The sequence below is a fragment of the Antechinus flavipes genome, chromosome 6 (assembly GCF_016432865.1).
Source record: "Antechinus flavipes isolate AdamAnt ecotype Samford, QLD, Australia chromosome 6, AdamAnt_v2, whole genome shotgun sequence".
Taxonomy (NCBI): domain Eukaryota; kingdom Metazoa; phylum Chordata; class Mammalia; order Dasyuromorphia; family Dasyuridae; genus Antechinus; species Antechinus flavipes.
In genome coordinates, this window is record NC_067403.1 from 77,530,076 (window position 1) to 77,548,332 (window position 18,257).

The window sequence follows — 18,257 nt, forward strand, 5'->3', positions numbered from 1 at the left end:
AACTAAGAATTTTTAAAAACAAAACATGAATTTAGAGAAACCTAAAAAAAAGTAAATTCACTAGAACTCAAAGAGGCTATATAATGATAAAATGCTAACAATCTAATAAATGGAAAAGAAGCTAAGATTTCCTTAAGTCTTAATCTCTTATAAAGATACTGAGGAAATCAGAAAAGAAAAACAAAGGTCCTGGGGAGGAAAAGAAGCAAGGATAAAGAATAAAGTCAAATGAATAAGTATATGTTAAGCATTTCCTATGGGCAGGTACTGTGCTGTAATTGTATTGTAATGTATATAGATAGGAGAAGGAAAGAAGTAGAACTCACTATTTTACTTAAAGGTATAAAAGAAGAGCATGGGAACATGAAAGAAGGGGAGAGAGATCGACATCAGATGTGTCTCTCTTATTTAAAAAAGACAAAGAAAGGTTGAATGTGTAACTACATACTCAGAAATAAATATATCAAAATAAGCAGGTAAATATGCAAACTGGGGTATGCTAGAGAATAAGAGGTGAGAACAGAGAGAACATCAGAGAGAAAACTAGTCAAAGAAATGTCTATGACCCTGAACAGAAGGGGGAAAATGTCACTGAAAAGAATGCCTATTAGTTGGGGGATATGGGGAGGTAAGGGGGAAGGAGGGAGGGGAAATGTTGTTTACAAACGTAACTGAATATTACTATAATGTAAAAAAGTGAAGAGAAGCAATTTAAGAGAATTACAAATAATATCAATTGATTCAGAACTAAGTAAGCAAATCCAAGCAAATAAAGTTTTAACAGTTCTAATAGTCCTAATAGAATTATAGTCTAACAGTCCTAATAAAATTAGGAACTGTAATCAATGTCTCCAGAAGACCTGTAAAGAAATGCGGAATATAAATAAGAGCCATACATTTTTGAATTTGACTATTGTCAATTCATTTTGAATGATCACGCTCATATGTTATATATGAGGTTTTTCTTATGTTAGTTTTTAATTGAGGAGAATCAGAACAATTATAAGATTGATGCTCCAAAAAAGAAGGAAACTGAAAAACTGAAATATTTTTTCACATCCACAGAAGACAGAATGAAGTTCAGAAGAAAGAGTGAAAAGTTTCTCCCTGATCTATCAAAAATAAATATTCAGCACTAAGGGAAACCAATTTTTCTTAAAAAATTTTTTTCATCAACATGCTATTCCTGGTAGATAAAGATCATGAAAATTTCAATTAATCACTAAAGAAGGCTGAGAGTTTCCCTAAATGTATCTGTTTTCAGGCTGCCCTACATATCAAACTGCATTTATACCATCAAATGGCAAGGCCTTCCACCATTCAATTTGTCTCGTAGGAAACAATATTCATAATTCTGTTTCACTTATTACAAAGCATTTGGGTTCTGCCCTTTAAAAAAAAATTCCTTCTACTTAAGTTTAAGTAGTAACTAACAATTTTATTAATTTAAATTTTTTCTCTATTGACTAAAAGCATTACATAAATTATTCTTACATATACCAACTCCTGTCCACTTCAAAAGAATATCTCAAACTCAATCTGATTTCTCATAAGGAAAGGTGGCAAATAGATGGCTCAGTAGATAGAATGCTAGGCCTTGAGTAAGAAAGACTTCAGTTCAAATGTGGCCCCTGACCCTCCCTAGCTGCGTGTACCTGGGCAAGTCACTTAGGCTCTATGTGCCTTAATCCATTAGAGAAGGAAATGGCCAACAGTGTCTGTCAAGAAAACACCAAGAGCAGTATGGTCCACAATATCATGAACAGCAGGACATAACTGAAAAAATGAACATCGATAAAGAAGAGCACTGTTGATACAAAGTTGTATTTGAATATGCAGTCACCATTATGCTCAGTGAGCCAAAATGCTAATGAATGAATGAATGGTGCGTACTGTTATTTAAAATAATTTAATATTTGAAGTAGAATTCTGAAAGTACACTTTTGTTTTGATTTGTTTTACAAATAAAATGAAATATGGAAAGGTATCAATTGTATTTGTGGAACTTACTACATGTGGAGGCATGTAGAAATGACTAGAGATAGTAATTTAGGATCAAAGAAAACTTTAATTAAAACTGAAGATCAAGTTGCCCTCACAGACTTGAATATCTTATTTTGATATAACAATTCCAGAGCATGGTTCTACTATGCATAAATCACATCTCTATTCAAAACTTCAATCTTTAGTTGATACAAAAGAAATGTGGCAATGAAAGCAGGAAATTAAAAAGTTCATAAGCAAAGATTTCAGGGATTTGTAATTGAATCCCAGACATTATCCCAGAAAGTCTCCTGTAAAAACTCCTGAGATGATGGTGCACTTTTTCACTTAGGGTTCAATACTCTATAGTAATAAGACTGCTATTGTATTAAATCTAGAAGAGAAAAAAAAAAAAGGCAAGAAGCACAATCAGATCAGGTTGTAGAAATGAGATTTCAAATAATTCTTAGAGTAATATCTGGGATCAGAGAAGCACACTCAAAATGTGATCCTTTAAAATTCCTCTTTTTCAATTTCTAATAACATTTTAATGTTTTAAAAAGGGAGAAACAGGATGTCAATCCAAAAAACAAAACAAAACCCCAATGGAGACTTTTATTCTAAAGAAGATATTCCTGCCTACAGTAGCTATTTTCCCAAAGGAAACTAAGCATATACCCCACATGTGACTCCTGTGCTCTGTTCTCTTCTGTCTTACTCTCTCATTTGATTAGCACATAAGCTACCATGAGTTTTACTATCATTTCTATGTAGCTATAGTTCCCACATCTATGTATGCATTCCTAGTCTCTTCCCTAAACTTCAGTCATTCCAGATATCCATTTGCAATTGGATTTCACATAAATATCACAAATTCAATATGTCAAAATCAAACTCATTACTATTTCCTTCAAAGCCACCTCTATTCTGAAATTTCTCTCTTCTTGTCTTTTGAAAAATAGGAATCAAAAGTATGTCACCCCTTTACTGAACAAACATGGCTTCTTATTTTAAAATCATATGTAAACTCTTTTGTTTGGCTTTTTAAATCCTCTACAGCTTTATTTTAACCCATTTTTCCAATCTTTCCATCCTCAATGCTGTTCCTCATACACAATAATCCACATACCATTTCAATGTTTTTGCAATAGATATCTCCAATGTCTAGAATGCACTTTTCATAATCATCACACACCCCTTAAAAATCCTACTGTCCTTCAAAACCATTATACAACAGCGACAACTAATAGGGAAAGAAACTATTTTAAAAAGAACTGTATACTTGCATGGAAAAATATGCCAATTAAAATTGAAGTTTAAAGCTTAATGCATTATGGTATCCTCCAATGAGCCTAAGAGTCATTGCCAAAGGAATAAATTCTTTAAACTAACCAAGGAAAATAGCTATTGAAAAACTCATCATTTAAGATTCTAAGATAATTATCTCAGAACAAATTCTTAATATCTGACTATATGTGATCATTCAACACCAACTCCATTAAACATATGGAGGGAAGCTCAAAACTCAAATTATTGAATGTATTTTTTCTCAAAAAGGAAAGTCAATATTGTTCATTTTTCTGAAAACTTTTGAATATATGTTTAAAATAATATTAATGAAAGAAAAATATTCATAATTATTTTATTCAAGAGAGAAGTTTCTCTAACTTTTCTCTCAAAGTAAAACTACATTTAAAACCACTGATGCAGTAAGGTGATGCATTAATATTTAAAATTAACTCTCTCATAATATTTGCTCATAATCAGCTTATGAGCAATAAAATTCACAGATCTTATTAAGGGAAACTAGAGTAGAGTTATCTTTCTCATCTGGCAAATATATGTAGAGATGATTTCTAATCATGCCAAAAATATGAGCATACAAAAGAGATTTAATAATTTTGCTATGAAATTTATTCAACAGTTTTAGAGTTAATTTTACTCAAGATTTAAGATGTATTAAATGACTATATAACATGAACATTTATTAACATTTTTAACATAGTTGACATTTTAAAAATACATTTTAAAAGACAACTTACTTGTTCCTTCTATAAGCAACTCTTGTCCATGGCTACCCAAAAGTGTACGAGAAAGAAAAGGAGCAAAATCTACAAAAATTTCTCGAAGAAGAGGAGCAGCCTTTTCCAAAGCATGTTCAAGTCTCTCTGTAATACTAATTAAAAATATATGGTTAACAAAATAACTCTAAAGTAGTCACAAGAACACTAAAAAGAATGGTTAATTACTACTGTCTTGAGTTCTAGCTTCCTTAATTTCCTTGACTAAGACAGTCTAATTCTCAACGTCCAGCATTTATATTGAATGTCCATCATACTTAAAGTATTGCTCTTTCTCAATAAACTCTGCTTCATTTTGAGTCCCAACAAAAATACCATTTTCTATCTGTTTCTGACACCCTTAATTGTAGTACCTTTCTTCTATTAATTATTTGTAATTTATCCTGTATATAGCAAATAGTTGTATAGAGTTGTTTTCATGTTGTCTCCCTCCTCCGGAGCAGGAATTATCTCTTCTTTTCTGCATCCTCACAACTTGACACAGTTGTTGGTATGTAATACATGAATTAGAATTTTATACTCTTTCTTTTCAGATCACTCTTTTATATTTTAAAGAATTATAAACACCCCTTAATATGATATATATGTCAATATTTTAAGAAATTTCATTGGTGTGAGTGTGAACATGACCAAGTCCTACTCTGATGCACAATCATGATACAAAGGGAAGGGAATCTTGGTTCTTTAAGGCCAAGCTAAGTAAGCATAGGATCTGGCAAGTATTATCAGAATGAAAGATTAAAATTACAGGCCAATAATATATGTATATTTCCTGAACAAAAGTATCTTTAAATAATTTTGGAGATGCTCATCGCTAGAACTGAGCTTCTTAAGCATTTTCCACTCACAACCTCTTTTCAGCCAAAAAATTTTTACACAGCCCCGAGTATATAGGTATTTAAAACAGGTATACAAATCAAACATTTAGTGATAATAAATCATAATTTCACAACCTTCACATTCAGTTGTGATCCATGGTTTATGAAGCTTTGAACTAGAATAGGGATCACTAGATGATAAAAGTTTTAAGCTACATGAATTTGCACAAATAGGTATATACACATGTATACATACAGATTTTGTAAATGAATATGTACTTATTGTATATGTATATATACATATTTTTGCAAATGTGCATGTATGTGTCCCCGGGCATGGTGTGGTGTGTGTGTGTATACACACACACAACATACACATACATATATGCACACCACGTGAGTGCATGCATGCGCACACGCACACACACACACACACACCAGTTGTCTTTTATACTTAAGTAGGCCCAATGCCATCACGATGTTGGGATCAAGATAATATGTCCAACTTGGCTGGTCAAACCAATACAAGCTCAAAAAGGTCTAGCATAAGTCAGGCAACAGTCCATATGAACATTTGGAATGGAGATTTGTGCATCTTACATTCCCCCCGAAAAAATTAAATTAAATTTTAAAAAACCATGCCTTGCTCATTCAGCATAGGATATATACCATGCTGGATGATCCTGTGCCAGTATATCCCATGTCTCATAATCAATACTTAAGTTCTTCAGACAGACCTTGAGAGTGTTCCTTTTTGCTTATTCTGATTTCCAGGCAAGTACTCAGGTGAGTTCTCCATAAAACAGCTTTTTAGGCAAGCATATCAAAGTTGCACTCTCTACAAAAGAATTGATTGCTTGGCAGTTCAGCTCAAAGAGTACTTTAGTTTCTTGGACCTTATATTGTCAGGTGATCTTCAGAATCTTCCTAGACAATTCAAATGGAAATGATTCTGTTTTCTGGCATGGTGTTGGCATGTTGTCCAGGTTTCACAAGCACAGAATAATGAAATCAGCATAATGGCTCTGTAGACCTTCAACATGGCAGGTACTCCAACACTTTCCTTCTGTGCCTCCCAAACACATTGAGCTAGCTTTGGTAATGCATACATCAACTTTATCATCTATATGCCCATCCCTGAAAAGCCAACTTTTTATACGAGCAGTGGATTCCCTGTCTTATAAATCTCAACCGGAACACCCTCAGGCCCAGGTACTTTGCCAAATAAGAAAAGATTAATGGCATTCAAAACCTCTTTATCAATTGGAAATTCAGCTACCAAGGGATTGATTTCAATTTGACATATATCATCAATGGTGTCAGCATTGGTAGATGATGGTCTATTCTAAACAATCATGTTCTTATCACTAATCAATGTGACTCCATCAATATTAAGTCGCTGAGATACATCACGGATCTTTGGCCCATAAACAGCCTTCGAGGCATCATAAAAGTGCTTTGGATTGTTACTAGCAGCATAAACTAGAATTTTTTCTGCCTTCACAATAAGTCAAGAATTTTGTATTTCTCTAAGCTTCACTTGAATTTTACTTTGAAGGAATTATCATTGCCTTTTTTAGAGATGAACAAATGTTCCTGCTGGTAAATCCTACTGAATTCTCTTTTTTCATTCAGTAACTTATAAATTTCATTTTCATCAAGCAATAATTTTTGTATTATGGTTCAGATAAGTAAATGCAGTCCTGTACATGAAATCTCTGAAAGTTGGCCACTCCTTTCCTACATGTTTGTTGGCATTAGTGTGTTGACTAAGGTTATCTACAAGTCTGTAACAAACTGCTGCTCATACATAGTAAAGTAATTTAACCTGCTGTCATTAAGTCTTCTGGTAGTTGTCTTACCTTGTTAAATCCAAGGACCACTTTTGTTGACTGCAAATGTTCATCGTGGAGTGGATAAGTCTATGACTGCTCCAATACTCTGCAACACATTACTTTTGCCACTCTTATATCCTGTCTATTCTCCTTAAAGTGACATAGTCTATTAAATGCCAGTGTTTGCAGCAAAAACATATCCACAAAGTTTTATTACATTTAGATAAATAGAAGGCAGTGCTAGGAATAAGAAAGTCATGAGATGCAAAAATTTTTAGTAGTAAATGACCTTTACTGCTGTTATTTTTGACCCCATTCCTCCCAAGAACTCCCTGCCATGTCTGATGGTCAAGTGCCTACTCTTGAATTAAAGTCACTCAGAATTATAAGCTTGTTCTCTTTCAGCACATTTTTATGAGGGTCTTCAGTTCTTCACAAAATTTTCCTTTGAACATATCAGGATTTGTCATGGAGAGAGCATACACACTTATGATGTGATGGTATAGTGCTTCCCTGCAAGTGGCAATCACATCGCTATGAATCTGTCACTCACTCCTTTTGGGAGATGTACAATCTTGTTGACTGAATTAGTTGTGATTACAAAATTTATACCCATTTTACATGGCCTTATCACAGGTCTTCTTCACATTTCATCATATTTTTGCTTGTTTTGAACCATAGCGGGGATCCCTGCCCACTGTGGTAAGCAAGCCAAGGTTAGGTTAGGTAAAGCAGACAGTTTTTAGAAGCGTCTTTTCTAGACCCTTCTTTAATCCCAGAGATGAGTACTGTGATCCTTCAAATACTCAAGATACTGCAGAATCCCATTACTGTTCCAGCTCAGTGAGAAGACAACCCTATCATCTGAGCCACCTCTGAAGAGAATCGTGACTCCAGATTCCAGTGTATCCACACCTGCTGTTCTATCACTTGCCTATAAACACAGGATTTCAAAGTAGGTAAAAATGGCCAAATAATATCAGTGATGTGTTTTAATTTGTGCATAAACTGGATTTTAAGTGATGCAGAGTTGTACAAAGTTGTCAGACTCATTCTTTCATCCAGACTCATCAGAATCCAGTGGCAAGCTTGGCATCTTTGATACCTAATCAAGCACCTGCTCCCCAGCACCTGCTTCTTTCCACCTTCGTGGCCTGAAGAACAAGTTGTTCATAACCACCCATTCTGCCAAGTGAAATCTTCACATGGCTGGGCCTGTGAAACATCCCTTATTCACCAACATATTTGAAGCCGATTAGTTACTTTCAATCTCATGATAGTAAAACAAGTCATTTGTATTTGTGGATATTCATAGGTCTTAATGTAAAAAATGCATAACTTTCCAACTTACAACCAAATCTAGAAGTTCTGGTGATCTGGGATAGGAACTTCCATTGTTGGGAAGTGCCAAGACCTCTTGACAATAACATTTCATATGGTGGCAAAATTACTCTTAAAAAAAGGCAGAGATATTAAAATCAAGATATGGTATGGAGGCCTCAGGATTGGCCACTCCTGCAATAGCACACACTCACATGCAAATATGTATGCACAAGATATCTGATGCATGTATATTTTAAAAGACATAAAAAAAACCCAAGTCATTTCTATCTGAGATGATTCATCAATGTTAATATAGATAATTATAATTTGTGACTTTACTCCTGGAAGAGTAACCACTCTGGAGGCCTCCATGCCTCCCTGTGACTCTGATGTTCCTCCTTTTCTTTACTAGAATGCTGGCACCATGGGAAACACTATTCCCTATATTCTAGGCTCTTTCTATAGATAAACCACCAATATAACACCAAAGTCTTAGATCACTGAAATCACTGAAAATGAATCATTTGAATAAATTCTACATCTGGGGAAAAAAAAAAAAAAAAGCAACATAGCTAGATAACAGGCACATCTAAAAAGAAAAATGCTAGAAATTATTGGGACTAGGATTCAATACCTCATGTTTGAAGCAGAGTCTTCTGGAACTGAAGAAACTACTGGGACAGCAGGTAATTTTGCATTAGATGATCCACTACCTATAAAAGAATTATACAAAGATCATTAATTATTTTTGAGAAACAATTATTTTAAAGATTCCCTTCTTAGTGAGGTAGAGAGACACTATAATACATTTCAAGTGTTTAATCATATGGATAATACTAACCCCCAACCACTCTTCTGAATCTTCAAAAAAACTAATCAACCCACCAACTCCTCTATCTTCCTTAAGAGACTGGACGACATTAAGATTATGGGCTTGACCGAGAATCAGAAAGGTCAGAGTTGAAATACTTTCTATATGAAACTTACTAGTTATGTAACAACAAAATAGTAACAGCATCCCATACAATTATGATATGAATATTAAAAGTATCATATATAAGAAGACTGTTGTGAAGATAAAATTAATTTATTCATTCAAATATCTTAGAAATTGTAATATGGATACTCTGATGAATCAGTGATCTTGTCTTCCCTGTGTAATTCTTATTCATAGCTTCCTATAAATCTTCCATACAAGTGCCCCCTGAAATGCTAGGGCCTTCTGTTAGATTTCCAGACACTATATAGATATTAACTGAACACACAAATAATCTATCCATTATTCCTCATTCAAGCTAAATCAGTGGCTCATCTTTTTTTTTTTTTAAACCAATCTGCTTTTCCTATGAAAACTGATTTGGTTGTGGCTCTTAATGTTGCAATTTGCTTATAAATTTCTACACTGTCTTTTATGTTACACTAACTTTATTTCTGGGAAAAGTGTTTTTCATAATTCACAAAAATAACTGAAAGAATTGCATTGGGGGGGATGGACAGACAGAGACAGACAGACAGACAGACACACACACACACACACACACACACACACGACACACACACACACACACACACACTTTTCTTAAGGAAGAAAGCTGTTTGAGGTTATTTATGCTGACCATCCAGACTGAAATATTCAGTTGGTTGTACAACTGATAAAACTTGTTTATTAGTACATGTATCTCAAACAAATACAGAAAATGAATAATGAGGTAGACCTGGAGTAGTAAATTGGAAACGTAGCAGGCAGGTTTGAAATTTTAAGCATCATAAAAATATTAGATGTTCTATAAGGTTTAAGAAATGTGGGACATCTTTTGTTAAATCAGCTTAGTCCAATAGTCCAATAAAGAACTGACAAGAAGCAGATATACTAAAAAAAAAAAAGCATAAAAATGCAAGTTTTATTAAAATGAGATTAAATATTAAGCTTCAATCTTACTCATCTGTCACCATTTATTACCTGAAAAAATTCACTACTGAAATTCCCAAATTATCCTTATTATTGCATTTATAAAATATTGAACATTCAAATCTCCTGCTACAGATCCACTATTTCTCAGTATATATACCGTTTTCTCCAAATTTAATATTCTCTTTTTTTCATTTCTTTTCTTTTCATTTCATTTATTCTCTTACATAATATATAATTGTTGTTTTTTGACTGACTTCTCTACCATTTCTATGTCAATTCATGGTTCCTATCTTCAAACCATTACATGAAGCATTCTTTGACTTCATTCTCCTTAATCATTTCAGAAATAAAAAGAAACATTTATCAGTGTTTATCAAGTACAAGGCAATAGGATTACAAAGAAAAAACAACAAACAAAATGAAACAGTCACTGCCCTCAAGAAAGAAGAACAGTAGCATCAATAAAATATATTTTTTAAAGGTATAGCAAAAATAAGCACTGGGGGAAAGCACACAATAAAGAGATGTTAGAAAGAGGGCACAGAAAATACTGTGACTTGCTTTTTATAAAATTATTACCTTTACTGAGGCTATCTTATATTTTATATGCTTATGTGAAACAAGATAGAAGAAAGATAAGTATAAAGTAAAATCCAAAAAGGAAAAGATAGAGCTAAATATCAATAAGTGGTCTTTCATTTGTGAAAAGAAAATAAGTGATGTCAGCATGAAGCCAATCAAAGGATAATAGAATCATACAGACTTAAGCTATGTCTATAGAGGAAATAAATCTCTATAGATCATCTAAGTATAATTCCTATTCCCCTCCCTAACTCCCACCACGACCTTTTAAGGGCCAAAAGTGGAGCGACCTGGTCAAGGCCAGCCCTTCAGCTCTTCAGCCCTCTCTTCTCCCATGCCTTCATAACCTTCATAACCTACTCCAGTTTTCAGCTTTCTTTTTTTTATTTGTTCATCTTTTCCCATATTCCTTCTGCTTGTACTATATTTCCAGGCTTAAAATGATGTTTGGCATATAGCATGTAAGAAAGAAAGTAAGCTAGAATTCAAGTCCAACTCCTTTTTTCGCCAAATTCAGCTGCTGCCTCTCAAGACGTGAGATGGATATAGCTCAAGTGTAAATGAATATAAAGGCATGCAAACAAGAATACAATGAGGCAAAGGATATTGCAAAAATCTATTCAAAAAAATACTCAGTTATCAAAAATAACAAACAACTGCATTCATAGAAGCTATAAGAGAAAGACATAAATACATTTTTCAGGTAATGATAGGAAGAAGAGCTGAGAAAAGGTTAAGAAATGAAAAATCTATGCTAGAAATACACAATAGTACCACAAGGAAACAGAGAACTCCTCCAGAAGAAAGGGCTTTGTAAAAAATAAAATAAAATAAAATAAAAATAAATAAAAGTCCAAAAAAAGTGTGGAGGGGGGAGGAGGAAAGGAAAAGGGGAGGAAGAGAAGAAGGAAGGAAGGAAAGAAGAGGGAAAGGAATGGAAGGGTAGGTAAAACAAAAACAAATGACAAATAAAAAACATGAGACTACTATAGATAAAAGCCTTAAAGCTAGAAAAAAAATTTAAAAATAGAAAATAAGCCTAGGATATGGGCTGTCCCTATCACAGCTTTGGGGCTGTGATCTCATCTAAGCCATGATATCAAAAATTTCATTTATAAAATGAAAGTACCAAAAACTCAAGAAGTCCCTTCCAGTTCTAAATTATCTGAATCTATAAAATGCATAAGAGAAAGAAAAGTTCTCTCCCTCTTCAAATTATATGTGTTTATTTGCAAATATATCATCTTCAGTATAATATGAGCTCCTAGAGGACAGGGAATAATGTATTTTTATCTTTCTGATCTAGAATTACTTTTGTACCTAGCATTTTCCTTTGCAAAGTAATAAATTGTTGAACTGAAGTTCACAAGAAGTCTTTAAAGAATAAATAATTCACAAAAATGTGACTAAGGCAAAAAGTAAATAGTGACATGAAATACAAATTGCCTAAGAATGCAAGAAAATAATTGAAAATCCTATATGTTTTCCCATAAAATAGTCAATAAGCATATATTAAGTACCTACTATGTGAAGACTCCAAGAAAGGCAAAAGACAGACCTTACTCAGTCTAACAGGAGAGAGAACATAAAGCCAGTAAATACAAACATGCTATATGCAGGATAAATCCCAGATAATCAATAAAGTGAAGACATTAGGATTAAGGGGGGTTGGGAAAGACTTGATGTACAAGACCAGATCTTAACTAGAAATTTGAGGAAGTCAAGAAAACCAAGAGGCAAAAGTAAAGAGGAAGAGAATTCCAGATAAAGGGGACCACCAGTGAAAACACCATGTGACAGAATTATATTTCCCTCTTCTCTACAAATAGAAGAGGCCTGGGGAGAAGACATCATAAAGGAATGATGTAGTTTAAATGTTAAAAGAACTGAAAATAGCTAAGGATCCTGCATTCAAGAGCCTTGGGAATAGCAATGTCAATCAGACTGTAGTCCATACTTAAAGTTCTGGCCCCATGACTATGAAAAGAGAAACAATCATTGTGGAAATCCTCTTTACCACAAACACCAGCCACTGATCAACTGCCTGTAAGAGTAAGTGGCAATAACCCCCAAACTACCATACTAGATATTATCATTCAAGAAAGCAAGTCCCACTGAAAAAAAGTCAGCCATTTCTACCAAGTGAAATTCAACGCCAATCGGGGAACAGGCAAACCAGTGCAGGTTAAGCAGTAAGGGCACCCCGAAAGAGAAAAGGTAAAATTTCCAATGAAATAAAACTGCCACCACCATCCCTCAAAATAAAATGGAGGTAGCTCAAGTTCTAAGGCCTAGTAACTTTCTGAAGCCTACACCATTTCTTTTTTTTTTTTTTTTTTTTTTGGGGGGGGGGAAGTCACTATAAAGAAGGTACTCACCTTCTTGATACTATAAATATCAACTGCTGACCAACTAGCACCAACCAAAGTAAGCCCACAAACCCTGGAAGTGAGAGCCTCTTCCAGACATCCATGTTGCTTTCAGCCTAGAAAGCAACTCTGGTCGAAAAGAAGCCTGGCAATTGCATCTATCTGCTGCAGCTAAATCTACTGAAAACCAAAGGGGACAAAAGATCTCATCACCAAAGTCCTTTGTATGATTCCACCAAATTGTTCAACACTGATATCAATCTATCAGTGGAAAATTACATTAAAGAAAATACATTACCATCTGTTGTGCTACTGGACTCTAAGGACCATAGGATCTTTCTATCTTACTCATAACTGAAACCCTCTATATATGTTATTTCCCTTACTATAAAACCAGTTCCTTGAAAGCAGATATTGTCTTTACTTTTCTATTTATATCCATAGTGCTTTAGACATAGTAAGCATATAATGAATTTTTTTTTTTTTCTTTTTACACATTCATTTGGGAAAAGAGTAAGGAAAACCTGGAGGAACAAACAATGAAAAGGGGATTGAATTATGTTTATATTAAATTGATATATAAATAATTGAATGCTATAGAAAATTTTTGGATTTCAGTTTAATAAGAGGAAAACATAAATGTAGAGAGACATGGAAAACCTGGAAAGGATTAAGAAGACTGTGACTTGAATCCTTAAAAGTATGTCAGAAAAGAAAAAGGTGAAGAAATTAGAAAAGTCAATTACATGGTAAAATTTCAAAAGTACAGCATAATGCTTAGTGTAGAAAAGCTTATTGGACTCAACATTTTCAATTAATAAATAAAACATGTATACCAATAGTGTTCATAAAAATTTGACTGAAATCAAAAGGTTTTTTTGAACAAAATAATCATCTTCAAGTAATTGAAGGCTTATTATATAGCTAAGATATTTGACTCTTTTCTGAATATTTATCTACATAAATGAAAAAGGCAACAAATGGAATAAATAAAGTGAGGGCAATTTTGCTTGAACTAAAAAAAGACACTTTTTTAATATTTAGAGCAGTCAAAAATGAATTAGTTTGTCATATGAGACAGTTAGCTTTTCTATCTTTGAAAGCGTTCAAGCAAAAACTCAATTATATAACACGAGACAGAGTATTTCTGCAGGTCAAAGAGAATGAATTAAAGAATGTAGTCTCTTACAACCAAAATTATTCTAATAATGGCAAAGCATATAATACTTGCAATTATAATACTGGGCAATTAGATGGCACAGTAAATAAAAAGTCACAAAGTCTTGAGTTCAGACACTTTTTAGCTATGTGACTATGGGCAAGTCACTTAAGCCTGCTTGCTTCAGTTTCAAATTTGTAAATGAACTGAAGAAGGAAAGGGCAAAAAACACAAAATGAAACATCAGACATGATTGAAACAATAGAACAACATATAAGACTTGAATATTCTAGATCAATGTAAACTACTCCAATATTCAAGGTAATCTTCTGGAACTGCTTCTCTTATATCTTGATAATATAAAGATATAAAGACCCCTCTTTGTTTGAGAAATCTTTATACAAGTCAGGGCATGCAGGAGTATAAAATAGATACATAAATCAAAAATTTATTACTAACAAATCATAATTTTGTGATTCTTTGCTCTAAACTGCTGATCATATGAATTTTCATGGAAATTTAAATATCTCTATGTAGAGACATTCATGTGCAAACAGGTAAATCACTCAACCTACTTAAGACTTAGCTTATCATCTAAAAAAAGAGAGAGTACAGAATGCAGTACTTCATCTCCCTCTTATAAAATCCCTGATGAAAAGGGACAGAAAAGATCACAAAAGATAAACTAAGTAATTTTAATTGCATAAAATGTTAAAGGTTTTGAATAAACAAAACTGATGGGCAGACAATGAGAGAAAAATCTTTGAGGGGAAGTTCTGTGATAAGATATTTCAAGATATATAGGAATTTAGTCAAATTTAGAGTACAACATTTTTAATTAATAAATAAAATATGTAAACTGATAGTGTTCATAAAAAGTTTGCCAGTAAATAAACACTTATTATTCAATTAGTAGTAGTAAATAAATATTTTCTATATACCAGACATGAGGGCTATGAAGAGAGGCAAAAGACAGTCCTGTTCTAAAGGAGTTCACAGGGGTGTTGATAGAGACAACATGCAAACAACTACTCATGAAAAAGCTATATATAAGTTATAATCAACAGATTAAAAAAACAAAGCCATAGCCATACAAAATTATACCCATAAGAAAAAATGTTCCTAAACATTAATAATTAAAGAACTGACAGTGAAATACATTGCCTATCTTTTTTTTTTCTTATAGCTTTTTATTCACAAGTTATATGCATGGGTAATTTTACAGCACTGACAACTGCCAGATCTTTTGTTCCAATTTTTCCCCTCCTCCTCCCCACCCCCTCGCCCAGATGGCAAGTTGACCAAGACATGTTAAATATCTTAAAGTATAAATTAAATAGAATATAAGTATACATGTCCAAACCGTTATTTTGCTGTACAAAAAGAATCAGACTTTGAAATAGTGTACAATTAACCTGTGAAGGAAATCAAAAATGCAGACGGACAAAAATAGAGGGATTGGGAATTCAATGTAGTGGTTCATAGTCATCTCCCAGAGTTCTTTCGCTGGGTGTAGCTGGTTCAATTCATTGCTGCTCTATCGGAACTGATTTGGTTCATCTCATTGCTGAAGATGCTTACGTCCATCAGAATTGATCATCATAGAGTATTGTTGTTGAAGTATAAAATACTCTCCTGGTCCTGCTCATTTCACTCAGAATCAGTTCATGTAAGTCTCTAGACCTTTCTGAAATCATCCTGTTGGTCATTTCTTACCGAACAATAATATTCTATAATATTCATATACCACAGTTTATTCAGCCATTTTCCAATTGATGGGCATTCATGCAGTTTTCAGTTTCGAGTCACTACAAAAGAGGGCTGCCACAAATATTTTGGCACATACAGGTCCCTTTTCCTTCTTTAAGATCCCTTTGGGATATAAGCCAGTAAAGACACTGCTGGATCAAAGGGTATGCACAGTTTGTTAACTTTTTGAGCATAGTTCCAAATTGCTCTCCAGAATGGCTGGATGTGTTCACAATTCCACCAACAATATATCAGTGTCCCTGTTTTCCCACATTCCCTCCAGAATTCTGCATTATCTTTCCCTGTCTTTCTAGCCAATCTGACAGACGTGTAGTGGTATCTCAGAGTTGCCTTAATTTACATTTCTCTGATTAATAATGACTTGGAGCATCTTTTCATATGGTTGCCTATCTTTTGACAGAGACATGAAGAACTCAAGATTTGTTAAACTGGGACATGTAAGAATGTGTTTTGCTTATCTATGCATATTTATTAAATATTTTTGGGTTTTTTGTTCTCCAAATAGGGGAAGGAAAAGAGAAAAAATGCTTATTAATTACATTTTAAATTTAAAGATAATTTTTAAAATTACAATGTATTACATCATATATATTTTGCGCTTATGTGTCTGTTTACATGTCGTTACTCATATATTAAAAGGTGATTTCAATTAAGCCAAGAACTATGTCACTATATCTTTTTAACCCTAGTGCCTTGCAGATTGTTGCCATATAAAAAATGGGGAATTACTGAAAAAAATATGTGGATATATATGCAGATACAGCTTAAAATTTCACTGTCTTTTGGGACACCTTGTATAGGCACACAGAGTAATACAATATCCAATTACATGTGTGTGTGTGTGTGTGTGTGTGTGTGTGTGTGTGTGTGTGTGTGTAAGTGTGTAAAAGACACCTCTGTTTATCTGTGTATATGAGAGATTGGGGGGGGGGAAGGGGGAGAGAGGAAGATTGATGGTTGTTTTTTTGTTTTTTTTTTTTTTTTGCAGAGAACAAAGAACATCACAGGGTGAGGTTGTGCCTTATGCATGAATTGGATTTCTGTGAGCCAGAGTTGCCCAAAGCCTCACCTTCTCTACCATAGGCATTGGTGTTTGGCACATCAGGACATCCCCTGCATGGAGAGGTGGCCTTGGCACCTTCAATATGTGACCAAACACCAAGCACTCCACGGGGGCTGTACTACTGGAACAATCTGCTTTCATCGGCCAACTCTGCTAGGAGAAGTCTTCTCATGGCTGGAGGAGGACTCTGGGGCCTGGAACTTGATGCAGAAACAATTTTCCCAGCGTGTAACCACTGTGCATGCTACAGCTTCTTTGGGAGCTGACTCTTTGGAGTCACACGTGAAATATAAAAAGCATCCCAAAATTCTGAGTGCAGTTTTGAAATTTAATAGTTTATGGTCCAGAAGATTATGGCCTGGAGTGATGCTTGACATGGACTAAATATACAATAGGACATGGGGCAAGAGCTTTGAGAGTGAAGTTAAGAATTGCTGTTGCTATTTGTCCTGCATTTTGAAAGAAGATAAATGGCATCATGAGATTGGGGTGAAGATACAATGTGTGTGGCTGCAGCTGAAAGCCTAAATGTCCAATATCTTATCCTGCCAGGTGAGCTTCAAAATCTTCCTAAAACAATTTAAATGGAAGTGGTTCCTGGCATGGTGATGAAAAATTGCCCAGGACATGAGGACAAGAGATTCCAGAGTGAAGGTAAGAATATATTAAGCTTTAATAGCTTAACACACTTCACTATTAAAAAAAAAAAAAACCCTTCACTAATAGTTTTGTTACACCCTATATAGGAATATCCTCTTGTAATGCCAGAGAAATTGAGGCAGGATAGAAATTAGAGAACAATTTAATATTTTATATAAAAGGGAGAGATTTACCAAATGGATCCATGGTTTGGTCCCAGGGCTGAATGAGACTATCGTCTCCAAGAATCCAGCAATGAATGTCCGATACAAGGTTTATAGGGTAACAAGAATAGTGACATAATGGGGGAAGTACCTGAGATGGGGATGACCTAATGCGGGGAGGAACCTAGGATGAGGATGACATAATGGAGGAAAGCACCTAGGATGACATAATGGAGGGAGGTATTGGAGAGGCTCCTGATATTCTAATGATGTCTAAGATATAAGACCTTTATCCCATCAAACATTAAGAGGGAATGATTATAACTTGAGGCAGAATAACTGAGTAGGACAATTAAGGAAACTGGGTCAGGACATTAAAAGGGAACTGTGGTACAATATGCTATAATTCTGAAAATCACCATGACATATAAGGACATAAGAAATTAACATAAAAATACCTTCATCTTTATAAGAAAAATTTTATTCAATTCGAGCCAAACTTATTAAGAACCTACTAGTTCTTAATAAATGAAATATTTATAACATAAATAAATGAAAA

General features: G+C 34.0%; 1 protein-coding gene across 1 annotated transcript in view; it reads right to left on the reverse strand.

Moving 5' to 3' along the window:
- The window catches only part of LRBA (LPS responsive beige-like anchor protein), a 745,582-nt gene that overhangs the window by 483,944 nt on the left and 243,381 nt on the right, over window positions 1-18,257 (reverse strand). Inside the window, exons 31-32 of the mRNA XM_051966352.1 lie at window positions 8,675-8,753; window positions 4,026-4,159 (exon numbers count right to left, since the gene is read on the reverse strand). Coding sequence (XP_051822312.1) covers window positions 4,026-4,159; window positions 8,675-8,753 — 213 coding nt within the window. The remainder of the gene's footprint in view (window positions 1-4,025; window positions 4,160-8,674; window positions 8,754-18,257) is intronic.